General features: G+C 49.9%; 1 protein-coding gene across 2 annotated transcripts; it reads left to right on the top strand.

Annotated features, from left to right (window-relative positions):
* The first annotated feature begins 446 nt into the window (after positions 1 to 446).
* On the top strand, positions 447 to 26,148 carry FAM83E (family with sequence similarity 83 member E). Of its 2 annotated transcripts, none has more exons than XM_033962164.1 (6): positions 447 to 827; positions 2,662 to 3,401; positions 9,795 to 9,962; positions 18,054 to 18,178; positions 19,680 to 20,424; positions 23,937 to 26,148. In XM_033962164.1, the coding sequence occupies exons 2-6, from the start codon at positions 2,952 to 2,954 to the stop codon at positions 24,180 to 24,182; spliced, it is 1,734 nt and encodes a 577-aa protein (XP_033818055.1). In that variant the 5' UTR covers positions 447 to 827; positions 2,662 to 2,951; the 3' UTR covers positions 24,183 to 26,148. The 2 variants fall into 2 exon arrangements, with proteins under 2 accessions (XP_033818055.1, XP_033818056.1); XM_033962165.1 differs by lacking the exon at positions 447 to 827 and adding an exon at positions 1,712 to 1,849.
* The last annotated feature ends 1,040 nt before the right edge of the window (positions 26,149 to 27,188 follow it).

Raw genomic sequence — 27,188 nt, 5'->3', positions numbered from 1 at the left:
TTGGCCGGCTCAGGTTCCCCAGGAGCTCTACAAATAAAACCTTTTTTTTCCTGCAGTTGGCACTTCCTGGTTGCACCACAGCAGGTAAAGCCAAGAGCCCTGTTGCAGTGTTTAATATTTCCAGGATCACAAAGAGAGACGGGTGAACGCCAGGCTGGAAGGGGAGTGCTGGGAGTTAAACAGTCCCAGGAACTTCCAGGGGGGGATATAGGGAGCAGGAGCCCAACTCCAGAAAGTGTGGTGGGGAAGGAGGGAGGTAATAGGGATAGAGGGATCCAGAACCTCAAGAGAAGGTGAGAGCTGAAGATAGCCTGAAGATACATAAAGGGGGGAGGGGGAGAGCACAGGTGAGTGTGCGAAGGAGGAGACAGGGAGAGGGAGGAGAAGATAGAGAGACAGAGAAGGAGGTGACAGGGTTAGGGTTAGGGTTGGGACAGGGTGACAGAGAAGCAGAACAGAGTCTGAAAGAGACAGATGGTGGAGGGGGGAAAAGAGAGAAGAACAGGTGGTGGGTGGCAGGATAAATATGGGGAAGGTAATCCTAGCTGGGTTTAACTGGCTGAGAGGCTAAATCCATCAGGTATAGGTGACAGAAAGAAGGAGGGAGTGGGGTCAGAGAGAAGAGACACGAGAAGGAGAGGAGATTTCACGACAAAGGAGTGCACACAGATGGCTGGACATGGCAGAAAAAGACCGGGACCAGCCTTTGCAAGGTGGCTGACTGGAAAGCGGATAAAGGAGTGACCGTTCCCCCCCTCCCCCACCATCAGGAGTCTAGGGGTGGGAGAGGCTGCGATCCCAAGCTGTCAAGGACTGCCTTTCACCAGGTATGGGGCAGAGAGGGAGGGAAGGAATCCCCCGGACTCCCCCCCCCAACTCAGTCACTTTCATCATAGGGAGATTATTCTCCTAAATCAAGAATGTGAAGAACCATACCCTTCCCCAAATTCCAGGAATCAACAGCCCCCTCCCCAACTCCTATCTCAAATAACATGCCTTAAGCTCCTGGTGGATTGGAAAGCCAGGAGCAGGGTGCTGAAGGCCAGATTTTTCTCCCCACCCTCTGATTTTGGTGGGTTCCTGATATCCACAAACCCTTAAATTCACCCCTTCCTCCCCAGTCCCAGGACAACAGATAGAAATGAATATTTCATGCCTGTTCCTTCTTATGAATATCCTGGTAACACAGCTGTTCAAGGAGGTGTGTGTGTTGAGGGGACGTTCCCTCTCTCACCCCATCTCTAGGGCCAGCTGAAGAAATATCTCCTTTGGAGATGTTGGTTTGTGTGTTTGGGGGGAGGGGGGAGTTCAAGCTGATAGAATATTCCTTGAATGCACCCTCCTCAACAAAACGATAACATTGATTCACTATGTGTGGCATAGTGGTAACATCAGCACCCTGAGGCTGTGGGTTCAAATCCCACACTGCTTCATATGACCCTGGGCAAGTCACTTAATCCCTCCCCCCCCTCCGATGCCCCAGGTACATTAGATTATGAACCTGCCAGGGACAGACCGAGAAAATGCTTGAGTGCCTGAATGTAAACCACTTAGGCTATAAGTGCTGTATAAATAAAAAATAAATGCTTTTAACTCTTGGCACTGGGTACCACATCACCCACTGCAGAGCAACTCTAGGGACCCAATGCCACCATGGGACTCTCGTGAGGGGGGGGAGGTCAGTTGAATTGGAGAAGGTTGGGGATACTCAGAGACATCACCCCTAAACCACCACCGCCAGACAACAGGAGGGTGTCGCATCAAAGCCACCCCCATCTCTAAGCGTGGGCTGGCATCAGGGGACGTGACGTTAAGGTCATACCTCGCCTAGCACTTCTTGTACCCTTAGGTATAAAGTACTTTCCTGATCGTCACGGTTGAAAGCTGGTGGCCACCAGTGACTCAGTTGTACTTCTGCAAGCCTTCTTTCCAAAGAGATCACCCTGCCTCTGTGGCCTGCATCTCCCCCAATTAATTATTTTCTCTTTGATGTCCTACCCACACCAGATTTGGAGAAAAGATTCAGGGGGGGGGGGGTGCAAGGGTATCCATACAGGGAGGGCTTTGGGAATCGACTTAAACCTCTGAGCTCCGAAACAGTAACTCCGTTAGGCTATGTTCCCTCTCAGCGAAGCGCGTGAGCAGTCACTCATATAGTCTAGGAGCGTCACTCACAGAAGTATTTGCAAATCTGGAAAATTGTTGGTTTTTTTTTTTTTTTTAGTTCAAAGAGTTTTATTGATTTTATATATGAGAACAATTTTAGAACTCGTTGTTCACATGGGAAAAAAAAAATTTGCACACACCTGGACAATCCGACTTAGAGGGAGCATTGCCTTTAGGTCTATGGGGCTCAACAGATAATTTTTCTCTGCGCTCACTCCTGAGCAGATATTTGGGATGGAAAGGGTTCATCTGTTATTTTTTTTTCACTTGAAAGTACCTCCTTCTTAGAACGGGATCAGAGGAAAAATGTTTAATGGGCAAGGGAGCTGAGGACAGTGGATGACCGTTTCTTCCCTAAAATGGAACAAAATAGCTATGGGATTTGCAAAAGAAGTGACCTAATTTGTCTAAAGTTTCTGGAAATGTTTTCATCAGAAAAAGCTAAAATATTAAAACCGTTGTTAACAACTGCTCTGCTCTGCTTTTCCTTTTCAGAGATTTCCCCCTGCCAAGGACAGACAGGTGGTGGGGAACAGTGGGGAAGAAGAATTGGGGGAACATCCCCAGCCCTACATCAACAGCTTTCAAGGAGATGAGTTCTCCCCTCTCATGCAACTCAAAATTTGGTGTTCATTGTCTTTTCATTTAAGTTATTTTATTTTCCTATTATTTTCAAATGTCGTCTACATATCAGAGTCAGGAAAAGTGAATGGACTGTTGTTCCACTAAGAGGGCGTTCTTTTTATTTTAAACCATCGGAGAAAGAGAAAAGACCAAAAGACAGCATGGCAAACTCTCAGCTGAAGTGTCTGGATGAAGACCAGGCTTACCCGCTATTGACTGAAACATGCCCGGATTTTTACTACTCCGAGGGCCAGAGGTTGGCTCTGGATGTCCTGCTATCTTCCGGGCCATCTGCCTTCCATGACTACATCAAGGCGGAAAACCTCCGGCACTTTCTGTCTCAGGAGGAGGTGGCCCGGCTGGAGGCTGTGGCTGAGGACTTCAAGGTAGGTGAGGTGGACCCGGAGGGAGACCAGGAGCTGGATGAGGACATGAGCCTCAGCTACTGGCCTGGGAAGACCGACACCCCCACTCCAGTTCTGGAGCTAGGCTGGCCTCAGCAAGACACCTGGAAAGGCATCACGCGAGCAGAGCTGTATACCCACCCACCGTCCGAGAATGCCCCCCCTATCAAGGAGCTGGTGCGCAGGAGCATTCAACGTTCCACAAAGGTACACGTGTGTTGGTGTAAGATTATGTGAGCACACACTATCCCGCTAAGGCTGTATAAAAGGATTCTAATGAAAAGGAAGGGTGAATGCATTAAAGGGTGAGTCTGTAGGGGGAAAGAGATATTTAAGAGGGTGATGCCATTGAAGTTTATGGGGATGAAAGACATGTAGAAGAGATATTTAAGAGGTTGAATGATGTGGGGAAGAGGTATTTAAGAGGGTGACGCAATTGAATTTATGGGGGTGAGTGATGTAGGGAAGAGATGTTTGAGAAGGTGAAACCATTGACGTCTATGGGGGGGTAAATGATGTGGGAAGAGATATTTAAGAGGATGACTCCATTGAAGTGTAAGGGGGTGAATGATGTGGGGAAGAGATATTTAGGGCTCCTTTTACAAAGCCAGAGTAGTGATGCTACCTCATTAAATCCCTGTGGGCTTAGGTGCATTTACTGAGGCAGCATCAATACTGCGGGTTTGTGAAAGGAGCCCCTTAATATGGTGGAATTTTTTGACTGAATTTAGCGCAGGCCTTTTCAGTAATAGTTCAAGGTGAGTTTCATTTATGTATTTCAATTTTCAAAGTGGGCTGTCGCTTCAGGGTGAATCACCCAGCTATCAGAGTGACCTCTTGTACGAACGGGTGACTCCTTCATGAAGGAGAAGCCGAGAGCCTTAAAAAACATAGAACAGGATATGGCCTAAATATTCTGCCTTATGTATTATCTGCCCTGAGTGAATCCTTTCTCTGGTCATATAATATGTAACCCAATACACAAGGAGTGAAAGCTTTTAGCGGCATGGCCTAGGAGGGGATAAATTTAGTCAAAATGACCCTTGTTTGGAAAGAACAGAGAAGAGCGAGTTTTTGAATTTAGGTTTGTGGAAATCCTCCAAACTTCCCTTCATCCAGCAAGCTGGCTCCCACCATCTCCTCAGTAAAGTGTTTATTTAATAGAAACAAAAAAAATTTCCTATATTGCCGAGAAAAGGAGAGGAGGATATAAACAGTATGCAGCTTCTACTGGGAAGTTTTCCACCCATCCCACCATCCCTGTGACTGTTTTTCTTATATAGAGAACTGAGACACCTCATTATTTTTGACATGTTTGGCCTGTATTGTAAATTCTATGGAGCAGGGCCGCTCCATAAAAGTCATGGTAGTAATTTAATTTGAACATTTCATATGTGTTTAACAATGTAAATTTTAAGTGCAATAAAAGAAAAATGAACGACACAAAATACATCAACCAAGCAACAAACAAAATGCCAAGGAAATCAATAAAAGAAACACAAACACACATACATCAAAAAAAGAGGAGACTGAGAGGGGACATGATTGAAAAATTCAAAATACTGAAGGGAATAGATTCCGTACAAGCGTTAGGAAGTTCTTCTTCACCTAGAGAGTGGTAGAAAACTGGAACGCTCTTCCGGAGTCTGTCATAGGGGAAAACACCCTCCAGGGATTCAAGACAAAGTTGGACAAGTTCCTACTAAACTAGAACGTATGCAGGTGAGGCTGGACTCATTTAGAGCACTGGTCTTTGACCTGGGGGCTGCCGCGTGAGCAGACTGCTGGACACAATGGACCACTAGTCTGACCCAGCAGTGACAATTCTTATGTTCTTAATAATCAAATAAACAATCAAAAATTAAACAGTAAATAATCATATAATTGAAACGTTCATAATCATTCCAGCATATGCAAATAAGAACCCAGACAATCAGGAACATTGCTGAAGCAGCAAGTGTATAAATAAAGCATCCGAAAGCCAGTACGGTCAATTATCCGTCTTCAGCACCTTGATTCCAGCTGCGTGAGGATCTGTAACTCATTCTCATCCTAGGCTCGCTTAGGATGAAAGTCTGTAGGGGAAGGGAGCCCGCTCAGAAGAACCAATGGAGAGGGAAGCTCTGGGATGAAGCTTTAATTCCAGAATGTCAGCCACATAGGCTGGTGCCAGCTAATAGAAAAAATCATAGAAAAAATAAATAAAAGCTAAGAAATGCAAGGTCATGCATTTGGGCTGCAAAAAACCTGAGGGAACGGTACAGTTTAGTGGGTGAAGAACTTATAGAAACATAGAAACATAGAAATAGATGGCAGATAAGGGCCACGGCCCATCTAGTCTGCCCATCCTAATGTCCCTCCACTACCTTTGCCCTGTGAATAGATCCCATGTGCCGATCCCATTTGGCCTTAAAATCAGGCACGCTGCTGGCCTCAATCACCTGTAGTGGAAGACTATTCCAGCGATCAACCACTCTTTCAGTGAAAAAGAATTTCCTGGTGTCACCTCGTAGTTTCCCGCCCCTGATTTTCAACGGATGCCCTCTTGTTGTCGTGGGACCCTTGAAAAAGAAGATATCTTCCTCCGCCTCGATGCGGCCCGTAAGATACTTGAACGTCTCGATCATGTCCCCCCTCTCTCTGCGCTCCTCGAGCGAGTATAGCTGTAATTTGTCAAGCCGTTTTTCGTATGGTAGATCCTTGAGTCCCGAGACCATCCGGGTGGCCATTCTTTGCACCGACTCCAGTCTCAGCACATCCTTGCGATAATGCGGCCTCCAGAATTGCACACAGTATTCCAGGTGGGGCCTCACCATGGATCTATACAATGGCATAATGACTTCCGCCTTACGACTGACGAAACCCCTTCGTATGCAGCCCATGATTTGTCTTGCCTTGGACGAAGCCTGCTCCACTTGATTGGCAGACTTCATGTCCTTATGTGCATGACGGAAGAGTGAGACTTGGGCGTGATTGTATGTGATGATCTTAAGGTGGCCAAACAGGTTGGAAAGGTGACGGCGAAAGCTAGAAGGATGCTAGGTTGCATAGGGAGAGGTATGGCCAGTAGGAAAAAGGAGGTATTGATATCTCTGTATAAGACTCTGGTGAGACCTCATTTAGAATATTGTGTACAATTCTGGAGGCCGCACCTTCAAAAAGATATAAAAAGAATAGAGTTGTCCAGAGGAAGGCCACTAAAATGGTGTGTGGTCTTTGTGATAATACGTATGGGGACAGACTTAAAGATCTCAATCTGTATACTTTAAAGGAAAGGCGGGAAAGGGGAGATATGATAGAGATGTTTAAATACCTACGTGGCGTAGATGTGCATGAGTTGAGTCTCTTTCACTTGAAAGGAAGCTCTGGAATGAGAGGGCATAGAATGAAGTTAAGAGGTGATGGGCTTCGGAGTAATCTGAGGAAATACTTTTGTACAGAAAGGGTGGTAGATGCGTGGAACAGTGGAAGGTGGTGGAGACAGAGACTGTGTCTGAATTCAAGAAAGCCTGGGATAGGCATGTGGGATCTCTTAGAGAGAGGAAGAGATAATGGTTACTGTGAATGGGAAGACTGGATGGGCCATTTGGCCTTTATCTGCCATCATGTTACTATATTTCAAACGTAGGTAATTCAAACAGTATTTGTGCTTGAATTAATTCAGAAGAAGGGCTCTGAAAAGTGGAGGACAGACAGCCTTACGGTAATGTGTCTGTATGTGTGTGTGTGTGGGGGGGGGGGAGGCTGATGGAATCAAGGTTCCCCTAAATATAGGCCCATTTTTAGTTCTGAAAATGTAGTTACCAGAAGAGATTTTTGCTGCCTTTAGTGGAGGTGCTGCAGAGGGGCATTTGGCTCAGGAGAGAAAAGAACACGCAGAGGCTGCATTTTGAAACTCATAAGCAGTATGTTCAATGAGAAAAGTACCCATAGGAAAAGCAGGTGCATCAGAGTGTCACAATGTGCCTTCCTATTTGTTTATTTATTCAATTTTCTATACCATTCTCCCAGATGATCCTTAGTGGTAGGGAAGATAGGGTTAAAGCCAGGCACAGAGGATCCTCAGTGGTGGGGAAGAGGGTTAAAGCCTGAGAGAGGCACAGAGGATCCTCAATGGTGGGGAAGAGAGGGTTAAAGTCTGAGAGAGGCACAGAGGATCCTCAGTGGTGGGGAAGAGGGTTAAAGCCTGAGAGAGGCACAGAGGATCCTCAATGGTGGGGAAGAGAGGGTTAAAGCCTGAGAGAGGCACAGAGGATCCTCAATGGTGGGGAAGAGAGGGTTAAAGCCTGAGAGAATCACAGAGGTTCCTCAGTGTTGGGGAAGAGAGGGTTAAAGCCTGAGAGAGGCACAGAGGATCCTCAATGGTGGGGAAGATGGGGTTAAAGCCTGAGAGAGGCACAGAGGATCCTCAATGGTGGGGAAGAGAGGGTTAAAGCCTGAGAGAGGCACAGAGGATCCTCAGTGGTGGGGAAGAGAGGGTTAAAGACTGAGAGAGGCACAGAGGATCCTCAATGGTGGGGAAGAGAGGGTTAAAGCCTGAGAGAGGCACAGAGGATCCTCAGTGGTGGGGAAGAGAGGGTTAAAGCCTGAGAGAGGCACAGAGGATCCTCAATGGTGGGGAAGAGAAGGTTAAAGCCTGAGAGAGGCACAGAGGATCCTCAGTGGTGGGGAAGAGAGGGTTAAAGCCTGAGAGAGGCACAGAAGATCCTCAGTGGTGGGGAAGAGAAGGTTAAAGCCTGAGAGAGGCACAGAGGATCCTCAGTGGTGGGGAAGAGAGGGTTAAAGCCTGAGAGAATCACAGAGGTTCCTCAGTGTTGGGGAAGAGAGGGTTAAAGCCTGAGAGAGGCACAGAGGATCCTCAATGGTGGGGAAGATGGGGTTAAAGCCTGAGAGAGGCACAGAGGATCCTCAATGGTGGGGAAGAGAGGGTTAAAGCCTGAGAGAGGCACAGAGGATCCTCAGTGGTGGGGAAGAGAGGGTTAAAGACTGAGAGAGGCACAGAGGATCCTCAATGGTGGGGAAGAGAGGGTTAAAGCCTGAGAGAGGCACAGAGGATCCTCAGTGGTGGGGAAGAGAGGGTTAAAGCCTGAGAGAGGCACAGAGGATCCTCAATGGTGGGGAAGAGAAGGTTAAAGCCTGAGAGAGGCACAGAGGATCCTCAGTGGTGGGGAAGAGAGGGTTAAAGCCTGAGAGAGGCACAGAAGATCCTCAGTGGTGGGGAAGAGAAGGTTAAAGCCTGAGAGAGGCACAGAGGATCCTCAGTGGTGGGGAAGAGAAGGTTAAAGCCTGAGAGAGGCACAGAGGATCCTCAGTGGTGGGGAAGAGAGGGTTAAAGCCTGAGAGAGGCAGAGAGGATCCTCAATGGTGTGGAAGAGAGGGTTAAAGCCTGAGAGAGGTACAGAGGATCCTCAGTGGTGGGGAAGAGAGGGTTAAAGACTGAGAGAGGCACAGAGGATCCTCAGTGGTGGGGAAGAGAGGGTTAAAGCCTGAGAGAGGCACAGAGGATCCTCAGTGATGGGGAAGAGAAGGTTAAAGCCACGCACAGAGGATCCTCAGTGGTGGGGAAGAGAAGGTTAAAGCCTGAGAGAGGCACAGAGGATCCTCAGTGGTGGGGAAGAGAGGGTTAAAGCCTGAGAGAGGCAGAGAGGATCCTCAATGGTGGGGAAGAGAGGGTTAAAGACTGAGAGAGGCACAGAGGATCCTCAGTGGTGGGGAAGAGAGGGTTAAAGACTGAGAGAGGCACAGAGGATCCTCAATGGTGGGGAAGAGAGGGTTAAAGCCTGAGAGAGGCACAGAGGATCCTCAGTGGTGGGGAAGAGAAGGTTAAAGCCTGAGAGAGGCACAGAGGATCCTCAGTGATGGGGAAGAGAAGGTTAAAGCCATGCACAGAGCATCCTCAGTGGTGGGGAAGAGAAGGTTAAAGCCTGAGAGAGGCACAGAGGATCCTCAGTGATGGGGAAGAGAAGGTTAAAGCCACGCACAGAGCATCCTCAGTGGTGGGGAAGAGAGGGTTAAAGACTGAGAGAGGCACAGAGGATCCTCAATGGTGGGGAAGAGAGGGTTAAAGCCTGAGAGAGGCACAGAGGATCCTCAATGGTGGGGAAGAGAGGGTTAAAGCCTGAGAGAGGCACAGAGGATCCTCAGTGGTGGGGAAGAGAAGGTTAAAGCCTGAGAGAGGCACAGAGGATCCTCAGTGATGGGGAAGAGAAGGTTAAAGCCTGAGAGAGGCACAGAGGATCCTCAATAGTGGGGAAGAGAGGGTTAAAGCCTGGGATAGGCATAGAAGATCATCAGTGGTAGGGGGAGGGAGAGTGAGGGTTAAAGCCTGGGAGAAGCTCAGAGGATTCTTGGTAGAAGAGTGAGAGGTAAAGCCTGGTGGAATTTGCACTATCGCAACAGGAATGGAGATGAGGCAGAGATACTCACATATGACATCTGTCCACAATGTTAATAATAAAATAAGCACCAGTGATTAATCTAATTAAGATAGTAATAACATGTAGCATTGCTATTAATTGCTCTTTAACGATTATGATATGGAGAATAATTACTGATCTCTTCCTGCCTCTGGCCGGGGCACATGTTCTCTCTTGTGTGCAGGTGATCGCTGTTGTCATGGATGTGTTCACGGACCCAGACATCTTCATGGATATGCATGATGCAGCCTCAAGAAAAATGATCCCCGTCTACTTGCTGCTCAGCACACAACACCTCTCTTCCTTCCTCAGCATGGTGGAGACCACAGGGGTAAACCTCCGATTCACTGAGGTAGGTCAGAGGACCACACATCCAACAACTTATCACTTTAGCACAGCATGGGATGCTGAAAGTACCAAAGAAATGTGGCTGGGGGTTTTGCAGGGCAGGAGTGAGGTGCACTGAGAAAGCTGTGTGTGAGGGTCTCAGTACTGGAATATCAGAGATTACTTCAGGGCAGGAGTAAGGTGCATTGGCAGAGCTATGTGTGAGGGTCTCAGTACTGGAATAGCAGAGGGTGCTGAGGGCAGGAGTGAGGTGCATTGGCAGAGCTGTGTGTGAGGGTCTCAGTACTGGCATATCAGGGGGGTATTGCAGGGCAGGAGTGAGGTGCACTGAGAGAGCTGTGTGTGAGGGTCTTAGTACTGGAATATCACAGAGTGCTTCAGGGCAGGAAAGAGCTGAGCCCTTTATTTAGAATTAGAAAATGACACGGTGACAAAATTCATCACCGTTTCCGTCCCCGCGGTTAACCTCGGGAAACTATCTTCATGTTATTCTTTAAGAAGAGAGGGAAGAATCAGAGTATGAATGGCCACAACCAATGACCCTCCAGCTTTGCTTTGAAGAATGCTGGAGTAGAACAACCTGAGGTTGAAATAGACACTAAAAAATGACATGGGATTCTCCTAGGACAAGCAGGATGAGTCAGCCACATATGGGTGTTGTCCCAACAGCTCCCAATTTGCGGATAAGCTCTCCAATAGCTCAGAGAGATTTTTTTTTTTTTCCTCTGAGCACGTGCAGTGCCCGGGCCCCACTTGGCATACCCGAGCCCTACCCATTTCCCCCTGCTTCCCCCTAATCCCCAGTCATTAGTTTCCGCCCGTTCCCATCAGTCGGATTTTCTACAGCTCTCCATTACAACTTTCTACTCATCACCTTGAAGATGCCTGAATCATCTAAAGAAATGACTGGGATGCAGGAGAAGGATGAATACACTGGATCCTCATGAATTGTGCACCCACTGATTGGATCCGGCGCTCAAGGTTTCCATGTTGCTTGCATTGTGCGCACATGTCACCACGTGCACGCAAGCTAAGGAAGAGGGCACTAAGAGACTTCATGAAGAGAAGTGAGGCCCGAGAATCTTCCTCCAGCAGCCATCCTCATCGGAATGCAGCAGCGGGGGATCCACAAGCTACAGCGGATGCCCTGGCTCAGTTAATCCCCCCGCCTGCACTCGGCCCAGCAGAGAAATCTCTCCTGGAGTCCCTGCATGCTGCTGCGTACAACAAGCCCCTGCAGGGCAGCCGATAGGAGTCTCACCAGACCGAGAGATCTCTCCCGGAGTCCTTGCATGCTGCCGCGTAAAGCCAGCCTCTGCAAGTAGCAGATCGGTGTTTTCGCCCTCCAGACTGAGAGATGAGTCCCTACATGGTGCCGTGTACAGCCAGCCTCTGCAGGGAGCCGATCGGGGTTCCCCCTCCAGCCCCAAAGGTAAGTCCTATCTGCTTGTTTTGGGGAAAACCTCTGATAATCTTTTGCAGCCCTGAGGGCTCTGCCCCACCCTCCTCCCAATCTGAATTTAAGGAGAAAGAAACTCCCATGGTTCTTTCCCTAGGGGGGACCTGCAAACCTCTCCCACCAGCAGGAGACATGCTGCCCCAGAGTTCAGCTTGTACAGGGCAGGGGTTGCCCCTCCTCCCTACAATCTCCCCACATGCTGAAAAATAAATAAATAAATAAACTCGATACTTCTTTCCCTCTTGGGGTCCTACAAAGTCTGCAGTTCAGACCTATCCCACACACCCCCTCCCCCCTCATGTCGGGAACTAGGAGTCTGCCTTTCACATTAGCTTTTCATAGCTGGGCAGGGCCTCAGCAACCAGCCATGATGGAAACCGCTGGCAACCAATTGCAACACAGGTTTTTCCTTCATTCCTGGCAACAGGGTCAGTCCCGGGGATATCTTCACAAAGCATGGTGCTGATATCATCAGCATGTCAGACCACGCCTCCCCAAAGGTGGGGTTTTGAAACTCCTCAGCCTAAAGAGGTGTTCACTGCACTTCCACAGCTCACAGCTAGCAGGAGGACTCTGCTACTATTTATGATTTCTATAGCATTGAAAGGCATATGCAGCGCTGTACAGTTTAATATACAATAGGCAGTACAGCAGGAGAAGCCCACACAGGAGGCATCATCACTCCTCTATCTCTGCCTCCAGGCACAGTGGGAAACGAAGCCAGGAGCACTGGCACAGATGAAGGGGTGCATCCTGCCCCCTCTCTGCAGGCTCTCCCCCCCTCTCAAGAAGGACAGAGAATGTGGGGTACATGGAGCCACCCAACCAGTCAAGTGGAGCAGCACATGAACCTGCGAACCACCAGGGGTGGGACCAGCAGCAACAGTTAATCCTCCTGCTGACCCACTCCTCTCTCAGCGGGCAATACTCCCCCCAATGCCCCACTTTAGAGGGAGCCACGCACAACAACATGGCGCTTTCCAGCGGCATGCCATGCACCCAAGCAACGGAGGAACAAGCAACACACCAGCCTCCAGCCACGCCCCGAGTCACCACCCACAAAAATAAATAAATAACTATTTAAAAAAAAAAAACCAAACCCCCCCCCAACAAACGAGGACTCACTTCAAGTTCCTCCAGAAACTTGCAGCCTTTCTCAAGATCCAGGGGGTGGACCACAAGTACCCAAGACAGAGTACTACAATGCCTGAACTACCAATACCAGTACTTCACGCAGGCGGTGGCGATTCCAGTCCACAAGAACCTTCTGGACTGCAGAGACGAGATTTGGCTGACTCCCTCTTCAGGGCAACCAACATCAAGGAGACTGGAACTGAAGTACCAGATCTTTCCGGCCCGGGTATTCGACAACCCACAGCAGCCATACATGGACATTGCGGTAGCCTTGGCTCTTAAGAGAAACAGGACAGCATGACCCCCCCCCTCTAATGCCCCTTCAGGGAAGGACCTGAAAAACCCTGGATTCCACGGGGAAAAAGATCTTCGAGGGCGCAATGCTGAGCGCACGAATTGCTGCGCTCCAGTTCCAGATGCGGCTTTATCAGGAGGCCAGTGAGAGGAAATAAATAAATAAAATAAAATAGAGACTCCAGCTCACAACTGAGCCAGTCCACACTGGCAGCAGTCTGTGCCCCAGCGCTCGCAACAGTAACATAACTGCTACGCAAACAAGCACCACCCGAGGGGCAGGGGCATCCAAGGGCAGCTCTCTTCCCAAAACAAAAACAGAACTTTGACTACCCTCCGGCCCAGCAGGATCAGATTGTCTGCGAAGGCTTGGCCCAGGATCACCATCGACCAGTGGGCCCTCAGCATCATCAAGCAGGGATTCCGAATTCGTCTCCACTCCCGCCCCCACCCCCCCGTGTGGGCGGGGCACCCTCCATCTGACGACCCAATTTTCCTGCAGCAAGGAGAGGACCTGCTTCAGCAGAATCAATAGAGGCGGTGCCGAACAGAGGAGATCAGCAAGAAGTTTTTACTCCAGGAACACCTGCGTCCTCATGGACAAGGCGCTCGATCCTGGATCTCTGCAAGCTCAACAGGTGCATACACAAGGTCCAGATGCACTCTCTAGGTACAGTCTTGCCCCTATTACAGCCCGAGTATTGACTAGTATCCCTGGACTTACATGATGCATACACTCATGTGCCCATGCACCCAGCCCACAGGAGGCATCGTCGCTTCTAAAGCCAAGACAGACGCCTCCAGTACAAGGTCCTACTCCTTGGACTCTCAACGGCTCCAAGAGTGTTCACAAAGTGCGTGGCAGTGGCACATCCTCGCTTTCAAGGGGTGTGCGTCCTATCTTATCTCGACAGCTGGCAGACCTGACAACCACCATAACCCTCCTCCAAGAACTGGGGTTCCTCATCAACTACATGAAATCCCACCTCATACCCACCCAGGGGATATCGTTCATCAGGGCAGTCATCGACACCACACAGACCAAGGCTGTCCTACGGGACTACCAGATCGACGCCATGACATCCCTGGCCCAGTGCATCCCTGCCAGCAGCTCATCGTCAGCACGCTCCCTCCTGTGTCTCGGCTGCGGTCTTTGTTGTCCAGCACACCAGACTACATATGAGATCCCAGAAAGGGCACCTCAGACGTCACTGGGACCAGTATACCCAACCTCTGACCACCCAGATACCCATTCGCCAACCCATACACAAGACGCTTCACTGGTGAAGGGCCCGAGATAACTTAGCGAAAGGGAAACCAGACCACCACCTCACCAGCTGGTGGCCACCATGGATGCCTCCAAATATGGAGGGGGGACACACCTTCTCCATCTTCACACAGAGGACATATGGTCGGCCCAGGCATCCTCACTCCATATCTACCTACTGGAGCTCAGGGCCATAGGGAATACCCTCGAAACTTTCAAACAATGGGTGACAGGCAGGGCAGTCCTCACCCAAACAGAAAACCAGGTGGCCATGTACTATATCAACAAGCAGGGAGGGACAGGGTCAGCCTCGCTATGCAAGGAAGCTTGCTGCATGCGGGAGTTCACCAACTCCATTCAATGCCCCATCCAGGCAACTTACCTCCCGGGGGAGCAGAACGACCTGGCAGAAAGCCTCAGCCACCAGCTGGATCCCGATGAGTGGTGTCTCAACCCAGCGGCGACGAAGAAGATCTTCAGCATCTGGGGCACACCGAGCATCAACCTGTTTGCAACCGAACTGAACTCAAAATACTCGACCTTCTGCGCAAAGAGATCAACCCATTGCCGTCTCAGCCCCGACGGTCTGTCTGTGAGTTGGAACCACGGACTCTTATACGCCTACCCGCCATACCCTAAGTCCTGCAGAAGATCCTTCAGGACAGAGCAACAGGTGATCATGATTGCCCTGTTCGGGCCCCAGCAACCATGGTTCCTGTTCCTGCAAGGGATAGCGGTTCACCCACCTCTCCCCCTCCCGATCAGTGCAGTTCTCATAACACAATGCGGGAACCTTACCCTCCACCACGACCAGCGTTCCTTAGCCCTGACCGCATGGATGATGAGAGGATGAACCTACCACAAGACGTGGCGCACACTCTTATGGCAGCCAGAAGACCTTCAACCAGAAAATGCTATGGGTTGAAATGGAGAAGGTTCCGCTACCGGTGCACAGACATGCAGCAAGACCCCTACAACTGCCCCATACCAGACATCCTGCAGTACATACTGAGCTTCTCTCAGTGGGACCTAAAACCCATTTCCATCAAGGTCCACCTAAGTGCAATCGCGGCATACCACACTGGCCTAGACAACAAACCAGTGTCGAGGCATCCAGTAATCACAAAATTTCATGAAGGGACTATCCAATCTGCACCCACCGGTCAGACCACCACAGCCCGGATGGGACCTCAACTTGGTGCAGCATCAGCTCACCTCGACCCCTTCAAACCTTTGAGGGAGGCAGATCTTGTATTCCTGGCCGGGAAAACCCTGACCTCCATCGCGTCGGCCAGAGGTATCGGCGAGGTCCAGGCCCTGGTCCATCACCCCCCCCGACACACTCCTCCATGAGAACAGGGTGGTACCCAGAACACATCCCCGATTCTTGCCGAAGGTGGCTTCTGCGTGCCTCCCGGCACTCTACATCCCCCCACAGGGAGGCACACAACCACCTCAGCGACACATCCTGGACTGTGTGCGGGCCCTGACTAAGCAACAGACCAGACAAGCCTCAATTATTCGTCTCCTACGACCAAAACAGACCAGGACTGCCTGCCACGAAACGCAGGCTCTCGCGCTGGATATCCAAGTGCATCCCCTTCACCTATAGAAGAGCGCAGCGTCAACCGCAGGTGGGAGCCCACGTCCACCAGCGCAGAGCCATAGCCACCACAATGGCTCATCTGCACCACACACCAATAGGGGGCATCTGCGTTGCAGCCACTTGGTCCTCCATGCACACCTTCACCAAGCATTACTGCCTCGACATAGCATTCCACGCTCCAAATGCATTCGGCCAAGCAGTCTTGGAAGTGGCTCTTCCCTCCCGGGAGGGACAGCAACCACTAGCACAGCCGTGACAAACACTGACCAAGTAGAGTGTTATAAACATCGACAAACACTGATCAAGTAGGGTGTTATAGATATTGATTAAGTAGGTCTTCCAGCACTCCTGTCTAGACTGAATGTGGAATAGGCAAGTATGAATTCTCACATGCAAGTACGAATTGTCACTGTTGACCAGTTGGTTTCTCACTGTTCATTGATTGTCATTGACCAGTTTCACTGTTCTGTGAGTATTAACATAGAAATAGACGGCAGATAAAGGCCACGGCCCATCTAGTCTGCCCACCTCAATGACCCTCCCCTACCTTTCTCTGTGAATAGATCCCACTTGTCTATCCCATTTGGCCTTAAAATCAGGCACGCTGCTGGCCTCAATAACCTGAAGTGGAAGACTATTCCAGCGATCAACCACCCTTTCAGTGAAAAAGAATTCCTGGTGTTGCCTCGCAGTTTCCCGCCCCTGATTTTCCACGGATGCCCCCTTGTTGCCACGGGACCCTTGAAAAAGAAGATATCTTCTTCCACCTCAATGCGGCCCGTGAGATACTTGAATGTCTCGATCATGTCACCCCTCTCTCTGCCTTCCTCGAGTGAGTACAGCTGCAACTTATCCAGCCGTTCCTCATACGGGAGATCCTTGAGTCCCGAGACCATCCGGGTGGCCATTCTCTGGACCGACTCCAGTCTCAGCACATCCTTACGGTAATGCGGCCTCCAGAATTGCACACAGTATTCCAGGTAAGGCCTCACCATGGATCTATACAATGGCATAATGACTTCAGGCTTACGGCTGACGAAACTCCTGCGTATGCAACCTATGATTTGCCTTGCCTTGGATGAAGCTTGCTTCACTTGATTGGCAGTCTTCATGTTCTCACTGACTTTCACCCCTAAGTCTCGTTCTGCTTCAGTTCTTGTTAGGATCTCGCCATTAAGGGTGTAAGTCTTGCATGGATTTTGGCTGCCCAGGTGCATGACTTTGCATTTTTTGGCATTGAAGGTGAGTTGCCAGGACCTAGACCAGCGCTCCAGTAGGAGTAGGTCGTGCATCATGTTGTCGGACATTGAATTTATGTCTGTTGTGCTTTTGCCCATGACCGAGCCCTGCGGCACTCCACTGATTACCTCCGTCATTGCTCAGTTAACACAGCACTTTATCAAAAACCTTGTTTCCACAACTTCACCTGCTTCGCCTGATTACCCTGCCCGGCTCGGCCTCCACAGCCAGGCGAGGGATGCACAGATCGCTAAGGCACAGGTCCAGTCGGTACATCCCTCGGCTAGGGAGTTACCCATATGTGGCTGACTCATCCTGCTTGTCCTAGGAGAAAGTATAGTTACTTACCTGTAACGTAGGTTCTCCGTGGACAGCAGGATAGTCAGCCACACAACCCACCCGCCTCCCCATACGGCCGACCCGGCCACAGCTAGGAACATCCTGGGGATTAGGGGGAAGCAGGGGGAAATGGGTAGGGCTCAGGCATGCCCAGTGGGACCCGGGCACTGCACGTGCTCAGAGAGAGAGAGAAAAAAAAAATCTCTCTAAGCTATTGAAGAGCTTATCCGCAAATTGGGAGCTGTTGGGACAACACCCATATGTGGTTGACTATCCTGCTGTCCACGGAGAACCTATGTTACAGATAAGTAACTACACTTTATGTCCCTTGGATATCCACGGGGACGGTGATGAATTTTGTCACCGTGTCATTCTCTATTTAGAATCCCATTATTTCAGGAGCAGTCAGCTGGGGAGAGGAGTGACATTCTGTGTGGAGGGGAGTTATAGGCAAGGGACATGCATCATGTGAAAGTAATCACATTAGTCCATTAGTGCCACACAATGCCAACCTGCTGGTTCTCATCAGGAGGTCAGCACATCATCTCTCTTCCCTTAACCCTAAGGCTCCCAGAGTCAGAGGTGGGGGGAAGGGGAAGCCTGTGTTTCAGTGACAAAGTTGGGGAATAAAGTGGGAACTGTTCAGGAGGAAATACATTCCCCCCCCCCCACCTCAACAGAACAGTCCAGGCTGGATCTGAATGGCCCCCCACCCTCTGCTATAAGTCGCTATTTCCTTTCTTTTTCTTTGGCTCAGAACATGCGGGTCAGAGTTCTGACAGGCTGTGTTTTCCACACCAGACACCTGAAGCAAGTGACGGGTGCCCTGAAAGAGAAGTTCCTTCTGCTGGATGGGGAAACAGTCATCACCGGCACATACAGGTAAGACTACAGGAGACCCTGCTATAAGGTGCATCAGGGGACTCGGGGCCACCCTGTAGTTCACCAGGGCTCCCAAGGTCCTTTCAACGATGCCCACACCGCTGAGATTCTCCCTCCAGCGTCACACACAGAGAGCCCGAGCCAGAGGTTAGAGCTTTGGCACAGGGAGTTAAAATGACTCCGCCATCTTCACACCCAGAGTTGGACCAGCACCGGAGCTTACCCCTCTCCAAAATTCCAATCCAAGATGCATAGTAGGAAAAGGGGGGGGTCTCTGCTTCCAAACAGCTCTGACACCACCCCCACAAGCTTAGGGCTGGGAGCGAGATCTACTCTAGGGAAGCTGCCAGTGATTTGCTCCTCTGCACTGAGCCACTGTGATGTCACCTCTTAGGCAGAACAATGTCATCACTTCCCCCCTCCCCCCTGCCATGTGCCAGAGGTCAAGGTTGAGGGACCATAGGTTACGGTTCCATCTATACTGGCAGGCCTGGCACATACGGATAGGACTCAAGGGACTGATGTGGGGAGTGTGGTGTGGTGCTGACCATGAGACTCCAGGCCTTGCTGGTCCTCCTGCTCATTCATGCCTCGGCACAGAAACAGTGTTATTACTGTGAAACCACACTGGAAGACTTCTGCCCCAACCTGAAGATGACGTGCAAGCCTGACCAGGCCTGCTTCACGGCTGTGGGAACATCCGCGGGTGTCGAGCTCCTCAAATTGAAGGGCTGCGTGGCACAAGAATGGTGTGGGCGGGAACAGCAAGTGAAGTACCTGGCAGCCAGCTACAAGACAAAGTATAAGTGCTGTCAGAAGGACTTTTGTAACAGAGTGGCCCCAGTCCAGCAGCGAGGCAGCTATGGGATGGTGCTGGGGGCCGGCGTGGTGCTGGCCCTGCTCATCGCCCGCCTATGAGCACAAAGGAAGTTGGTCAGAGATCGACTAGGCTCCACAGAAAAATAAAATTCTGAAATCTTTTTAAAACACAGGCCTTTTGGGGGCGCTCTCCTTGGGTGTTTCCAGTATGGTCTTGGTTGATTACCTAGAGAATCCGTCTGTGAAGCGCTTTGAGCTAGTCCGGATTTTCCTGTACAGAGCCTGACATATATGTCACATAGGGGAGGAAAGAGAGGGAAACCAGGGACAATAAGCAGAGATAGAGGAACTGCTGAGGGGAGAGAGAGGGGCAGGAGGGGAAAAACAGGGGCAATAACCAGAGATACAGGAACTTCTGGGGGGGAGGGGAGGGGGGGCAATAACCAGAGATAGAGGAACTGCTGAGGGGAGAGAGAGGGGCAGGAGGGGAAAGCAGGGGCAATAGCCAGAAATACAGGAACTGCTGAAGGGGGAGGGGGCAGAAGAAGGAAAGCAGGGGTAATAACCCAAAATATAGGGGCTATTGACTTAATGGAAATCTGCATGAGCATTCATTGTTCACAGAGCCACTCTCTTGCTTGTGTTTTCCTGCCCTTCCCCCCACCTTGCACTTCCTTTCCAGCTTTACATGGAGCGACGGCCGCTTGGATCGGAACCTGGTGACTGTCCTGACCGGGGAGATTACAGACTCATTTGACAAAGAGTTCCGCACCCTCTTCGCTGCCTCGAGACCCCTGCCACGCCTCAGCGACTCTGTTACGGGGAGTAAGCGGTGGAGACCTTCCTCACCACCACCACCACCACCAATACCCAATGAGACAACACCCCTGGACCCTCCTCCAAAGGCACCTGTGGCACTTCCACAGCCCTGTTTCAATGGCATTGACCCACTGCCTAAATTCATTGTGGCTGAGCCTGCTGACATTAACCCCCCACCCATCCCTTATGTCGTCCCGCTGGTGGGCGCCGAGTTACCCAGGAGAGTCCACAAAATTGCTGAACGTCGGACAGTGGCCCCGCCTGAAGCCGCCTGCCTGGAGCTTCGGGGAGTTTCTGCTGAGCCCCGGGACAATGTGCCTCACTCCAGAGAGAGGGTGGATCTGCCGGATCACTCTATCCGACACCGGCTCTCAGCCTGCCAGACTTTCGAAGGCCCAGCGGAGAGGCTGCAGAGAGGGCAGGATGCGCACAGTGCGCTCAGCGACATTCTGAAGAACGTTCAGAGAAGGCGTCTGTCCGCTGCCAAGACGGCAGGAGCAAGACCAAGCAAATCTCTCTGGGACCTCAGCCGCCTATCACAGCTGTCTGGCTCAAGCATCGGGTCTGGAGCTGGACAGAATCCGATGGAGCTGGGAGAGGAAGCAAAGGTGAGAACATGCCAAAAATCTGCCATTACATGAGGAACTTTCAGTGCTGGAATTGGAGTCCCCTGTATATCCCCAGGATAGGGACGGTGCTGGGGAGGGACCCAGAGTGCTGGGAACTGGAATCCCCTGTGTATACCCAGGATAGGGATGGTGCTGGGGAGAGGTGAGAGACAGAGAATGCTGGGAACTGGAGTCCACTGTGTATCCCCAGGACAGGGATGGTGCTGGGGAGGGGTGAGGGACCGAGAATCCCGGGAACTGGAGTCCCCTGTGTATCCCCAAGACAGGGAAGGTGCTGGGGAGGGGTGAGAGACAGAGAATGCTGGGAACTGGAGTCCATTGTGTATCCCCAGGACAGGGATGGTGCTGGGGAGGGGTGAGGGACCGAGAATCCCGGGAACTGGAGTCCCCTGTGTATCCCCAAGACAGGGAAGGTGCTGGGGAGGGGTGAGAGACAGAGAATGCTGGGAACTGGAGTCCCCTGTGTATCTCCAGGACAGGGGATGGCTGGGTGAAGGCTCAACAGCTCTCTGAGTGGTCTCTCTCTGGAAACTGCTGAGTCCTGTCTCTTCTGTTTCCTGTGCTGGGCAATGTTTGCAAGGTGGCCTCCTCCCTTGTTTAATTAATATTCCCTCCACCTTCTTTAAATATTTGCGCTGCGAAAAAGCTCAATGATCTCCCTTGCACTGCTGCAGCAGCCCACAGAGTTCAAAAAGCAAGGAAGAGAGAGAGTCCCAGGGAGAGAAGAGCACAGAATCAGTCTCCTTCCCCCAGCTCTCTATTCTCCCGGGTTTTTCTCCTTCTCTCGCTGCCCCTCCATTTCTTGCTGATTTCCTTTTTTTTCCTCCATCTTTCTCCCCACTTATCATGTCTTTTTCCCCTTCTCTCCATCCTCACCTCGCTCTCTCCACCTTTTCCCTCATGCTTGTCTCTTCTGCTCCTGCACTCTTTCCATGTCCTCTCTATATCCCTTCGGTCTTTCCTACTCTGTCTCTCTAATTTCCTCCCTCCCTTCCTTCTTTTCTCCTTCCATCTCTTGGTAGCCCTCCAATACTTTTCTTTGATTCCGCTTCTTAGGCTGCTTCCTTTTTCCATTTACCTCTTCTCCCTCTTTTTTTTTTTTTTTTTTTTTGCAGCTCCCCACTCCTCTTTCTTCTTCACTATAGTTGATCTATGTAGAGCAATAGTCTCAAACTCAAACCCTTTGCAGGGCCACATTTTGGATTTGTAGGTACTTGGAGGGCCTCAGAAAAAGATAGTTAATGTCTTATTAAAGAAATGACAATTTTGCATGAGGTAAAACTCTATAGTTTATAAATCTTTCCTTTTGGCTAAGTCTTAATAATAATATTGTAATTTATAGCTAAAGAGACATGATCAAAAAACTGTTTTATTTTACTTTGGTGATTATGATAAACATACCGAGGGCCTCAAAATAGTACCTGGCGGGCCGTGAGTTTGAGACCACTGATGTAGAGGGTGGGGAGGAAATCAAAACTTAAAAGTACATCACTAAAGACCATATGAGGACGTGACAGTCCAGAGAAGGGCGACAAAGCCCTGTGGCTGTGAGTGACCAAAGAAGATTTAGGAACTTGTTTTCTAGTCTCAGAGACCCAGAGGGCAGACTCAAAATTAACATCAAATACTGAGACCAGGTGCTGCAAAGCACAGCATCTTCCGCAAGTGGCCACTAGAAGTCACTATTGAGTGAAAGCTGAGGCTCTCTTTCATACAAAGGCTGTGCATGGTGGTTCCTCAGCATTCTCAGCCTAGAGCAGGGGTAGGCAATTCCGGTCCTCGAGAGCTGGAGCCAGGTCAAGTTTTCAGGATATCCACAATAAATATGTATGAGATAGATTTGCATCTCAAGGAGGCAGTGCATGCAAATCCATTTTGTACATATTCATTGTGGATATCCTGAAAACCTGACCTGGCTCCGGCTCTCGTGGACCGGAATTGCCTACCCCTGGCCTAGAGAATTGGGGTGTTGAACTGGGAGATGAACCTGACTCTACAGAAGAGTATGTGGCTTCAGGTAGGTTAAATCCCAGGAGCAGTTGAGAAATTTTGAATGGGTTTTTTCTCCCATTTCAGCAGCAGCCTTGTCAAAAGTTCACCTTATTGATCAAATATTGTTCATTACTAAGCACCATAGGCAATGGGAAAGTCATGACACTTCCTTTTTTTCCCCCTGTAATTTCCAATAAATGCAGATCCCTACTTGGTATGGGCACAGAGGATTCTCAGCATTAGAGGAGGGAGGGGTAAAGCCTAGGATGGGCATGTGATCAAGGAAGGTTTGCATGAGGAATGTATGGCCCACCAACCAGTTCCAGGTCTTCAGGGGAAAGAGGCTGAGATGGGCTTTACCTGTTGCATTCTGGGACTGTAGTTGCCTGCTCCCATGCTTTTGTTTAGACAATCTGGGAGGGATGCCTGACATTCGTCCTGTCTGGATATCATGGAGTTGGTTGATGACCTTAGCAAGGTGCTCGGAGCCTCTTTCAGTGACTGCCTTACACTTCAGTGAGGGATACTTTGGTGGTTATTGTTTCCCCTAGAAATAGCTTGGGGTGAAATTTAAAGGAGGTGAGCTGAGGAAAGGCCCATATTTTCACTTCAAACAAAGGGCCGCCATTGAGGGTCTTTTGGCGATTCTAGGTCTGGTCTTTGTACAGCGATTGATGTTGGCCAACTTTCAAAAGCTCCAGCCAATAACCCATTGAGAAGTAATCCCACAAAATGCACTGCATTTCAAACTAAACTGAGGGATTGCCCCTCTAACTAGAAGACAGTTGGCCACCCTTTTGATAGAAAAGAGACATCTTATACTGCCAATAATATAACATTTCCAGGTCTGGAGTCTTTTGAAAAGATGGTTTAACATCCATTTGTAGAGATAATGGAGGTGAACTCCCCTAGTTGCAACCATGTGGGAGGTGGTGGTTAATGGGGGGTGTTGGAGAGTTCATGCCAAGATGGAGGGTTAAATTTATGGTCAATGCCATGTCATGTCGTCTCTGAAATCCCTACCTAATTTAATAGGCCTATAGTTTTGAGAGTGTTCTGCGAGGTCAAATGTTCTGCGAGGTCAAATGGGGATAACACTTGGAAAATTGAGCTCAGCATGGGAAGGAACATCTTCTTGAACTGAGGCATTTTGACAATCTCTAGGTTCAAGTGGATGATACCCTGCTGGACCTCATAAGAACAGCCATACTGGGTCAGACCAATGATCCATCTAGCCTAGTCTTCTGTTTCCAACAGTGGCCAATTCAAGTCACAAGAACCTGATAGAAACCCAAATAGTAGCAGCATTCCATGTTACCGATCCCAGAGTTCCTGGAGGAAAAGTCCATAGTCTGCTATTGAGACAGATACTGGCTTCCCCCATATCTGTCTCAATAGCAGACTATGGACTTTTCCTCCAGGAACTTGTCCAAACCTTTCTTAAACCTAGCTATGCTAACTGCTATTTCTATCCTGTTTCACTTTGTTTCTCTCAACAGAACAAGTCGAGATGGGTGAGCCAAGCCACTCCCGCCATGATGTTGATGAGACATAGGGGCGCTACCCACCCCCACGAAGAGCACAGGACACGAGAACAATCCATGTTGTATTCCTCAGCTTTCAAGCCATCCATTGTCTTGTCACCGCTTCGGCTACAGGGTCAGCTGGTCCATGGTTTATCCGGCTCAGCCCTACCCAGACCCTGGGATAATCTGTCCAAATCCACCCGGCCACTCTATTACTAAGCCCATTACAATGCGTGGGGGGGGAGGGGCACATCAGTTCTCTCATCTGGTGACAAGGAACAGAAGCAGGGTTACCATATTTGTTTAAGTAAAAAAGAGGATGTGTGGCCCCCATCCCCCGACAAACCTAGTCTCCTCTCCTTCCCTGAGCTCAGGGCCGCATCTGGAGGGTTTCCGAGCATGCACGGACACAATGCAATGACATCAGAAGCATGCGCACATGCGTGGAGACCCTCCAGATGCAGAGCCGTGGCTCTCCGACACCCGGCCATACTGCTGGGTTTTCAAAATCCGTCCAAACACCCGAGTCGGACCTGACAGTCCTCTAAAAGTCTAAAGTGAGGCCATGTCCTGGTAAATCTGGACATATGGTAACCTTAAATTAGAGGTCCTGCCAGAATGTGGAGAAGTTGGCAGCCTGTCCTGGGAGGCCGTGGAGAGGGCGTCAGCCTGCCATCAGGATGGACTGGAAAGACTCTTGCGAGGCACCTTGACATAGGACGGTCTTCTTCTCCCCCACACGCACACTCAAGAGTACACTGAACATATGCTGGACATTTCTGGGGCCTCGGTGTGGATGGGTACAGCCTGGGGACCCCCCAGCTTTCTTGACTTTTTTCTCTAGACTGTGTAAGACTTTTTTTTCTGCACTCCCGGATAGACTTGCCACTCCTGTACTGAAACCCTCTAATGATCTAAGTTTGAGAGTGTCTGTCACCCAAGATGCTTTAACTCGCCCCAAGGAAATGTTTTCCTGCCCATCACTACTTTCTTAAGTATTAAGTCTGGATGGTAATTTTCTGATGATGGTAACGTTGGAAGTGACTTGTGTTTACAGGATAGGGCAAGAACATAATTTGGGGGACACTTCCAATACCCCACACCTGACTCCCCTTTCCATCCATCCCCTCCCTTGCATTCCTTCCAACACCTTCAAAGAAGGAATCCCCCTAAACCAGGGGGTCTTCAAAGTCCCTCTTTGAGGGCCGCAATTCAGTCGGGTTTTCAGGATTTCCCCAATGAATATGCATGAGATCTATGTGCATGCACTGCTTTCAATGCATGTTCATTAGGGAAATCCTGAAAACCCGACTGGATTGCAGCCCTCAAGGAGGGACTTTGAAGATCCCTGCCCTAAACACACCTTCCCTCCCTCTCACACACCCCAAACACACCCTGATAGCCCTTCCAACCTGTACCTCTTAAACCAGGGGTCTCAAAATCCCTCCTTGAGGGCCGCAATCCAGTCGGGTTTTCAGGATTTCCCCAATGAATATGCATGAGATCTATGTGCAGGCATTGCTTTCAATACATATTCATTAGGGAAATCCTGAAAACCCGCCTGGATTGCGGCCCTCAAGGAGGGACTTTGAGATCCCTGCCCTAAACGTTCAGAATCTCCAGCACCACTTCCTACTGAACCTCTGATAAGTATGCAAACCCTGACCATTCTCTCCCACCACAATGAGCTGACACTCCCCTTCCACAAACGATCACTCCTCTGAGCATAAGGGTGCCAACTGGATCCAGATTCGCAGGTCAGGACAGATCCAGTCCCTGGCTTACCCATTGCATGAAGGCCCTTGTATTTCTGATGTCCCCCAATGCATTCCCTACGAAAAGCAAAGCTACACATCCCATGATGCACTGGGGTTAACCCAGGGCAGGATCAAGGTGAATCTGGATCCAATTGGCAGCTGTACCTTAAGTGCACCGAGCCCAGCTAAGAAATGCTAAATGGGTGTGGGCTGCGATATCCTCCAGACCTGGTTCCCCCTCAACGCCAATCATGCAAAGAGTCAGAGACATAACTCTCCATTTTCTCTCTCAGCACATTGTGGGAATCCTGTATTTAATGCTTTGTTCTGTCTATGCAATTCTTCAGAAATAAAATCTATTTTTCTAAACTGTGGCAGTGGGAACGCTTTGGAAAGAAGGCTTGCACAAACCTGGTTCTGTGTGTGATTTTTGGCGGGAAATGAGGGAAACAGTATTTATTTATTTAATTTAAAAATGTATATTCTGCCTGGAATCTCAGCAGTTTCCATATAACAGACATGCATAATAGACAAAGATCTTACAATTAACCATTTCACATGATCCTAATACAAGTGATAAAAGTGCAATCTAAAACAACCCTTCAATGTTATAGATAATACAATACTGCAGAGAAAACCAAAGCAGCTTCTAAGGAAAAAGTTCACAAATAAGCATCTACAATGAGGTTCAATGTGGATAAATGTAAAGTGATGCATCTCGGTAGCAAAAATCTCATGCACGAATACAGGATGTCCGGGGCGGTACTTGGAGAGACCTCCCAGGAAAGAGACTTGGGAGTTCTGATCAACAAGTCGATGAAGCCGTCCACGCAATGTGCGGCGGCGGCAAACAGGGTGAACAGAATGCTAGGAATGATAAAGGGATCACGAACAGGTCAGAGAGGGTTGTCATGCCGCTGTACCGGACCATGGTGCGCCCTCACCTGGAGTACTGCGTCCAGCACTGGTCGCCGTACATGAAGAAAGACACGGTACTACTCGAAAGGGTCCAGAGAAGAGCGACTAAAATGGTTAAGGGGCTGGAGGAGTTGTCGTACAGCGAGAGATTAGAGAAATTGGGCCTCTTCTCCCTCGAAAAGAGGAGATTGAGAGGGGACATGATCGAAACATTCAAGGTACTGAAGGGAATAGACTTACCGTATTTTCACTCATATACCGTGCACCCATGTAAAATGCGCGCACGGGTATAGCGCACGGGAAACTAATTTATGTAAAGAAATTTTTATATACTGCGCACACCTGTATACCGCGCATGCCGCCCCGACTCTCCCGTCGCTGCCCGACTCTCCTTTCGCCCGCCCCGACTCTCCTCTGGCCAGCCCGACTCTCCTTTCGCCTGCCCCGACTCTCCTCTGGCTGCCCCAACTCTCCTCTGGCCCGCCCCGACTCTCCTCTCCCCCTTGAAGTCCTGTCCGCACCCTGAAAGCCTGATGCCCCCCCAACGTCC

This window comes from Geotrypetes seraphini, chromosome 10 (assembly GCF_902459505.1).
Source record: "Geotrypetes seraphini chromosome 10, aGeoSer1.1, whole genome shotgun sequence".
NCBI classification, from domain to species: Eukaryota; Metazoa; Chordata; class Amphibia; order Gymnophiona; family Dermophiidae; genus Geotrypetes; species Geotrypetes seraphini.
Note: the sequence above shows the minus strand (reverse complement) of the source record. Positions and strands in the feature narration are given on the sequence as shown.

Excerpts from the sequence above, each read along its gene's own strand:
- FAM83E (XM_033962164.1), top strand. The coding sequence starts at position 2,952 with ATGGCAAACTCTCAGCTGAAGTGTCTGGATGAAGACCAGGCTTACCCG. Across the intron at positions 3,402-9,794 it reads GCATTCAACGTTCCACAAAG|GTGATCGCTGTTGTCATGGA; the intron begins GTACACGTGTGT and ends TCTTGTGTGCAG. Across the intron at positions 9,963-18,053 it reads TAAACCTCCGATTCACTGAG|AACATGCGGGTCAGAGTTCT; the intron begins GTAGGTCAGAGG and ends TCTTTGGCTCAG.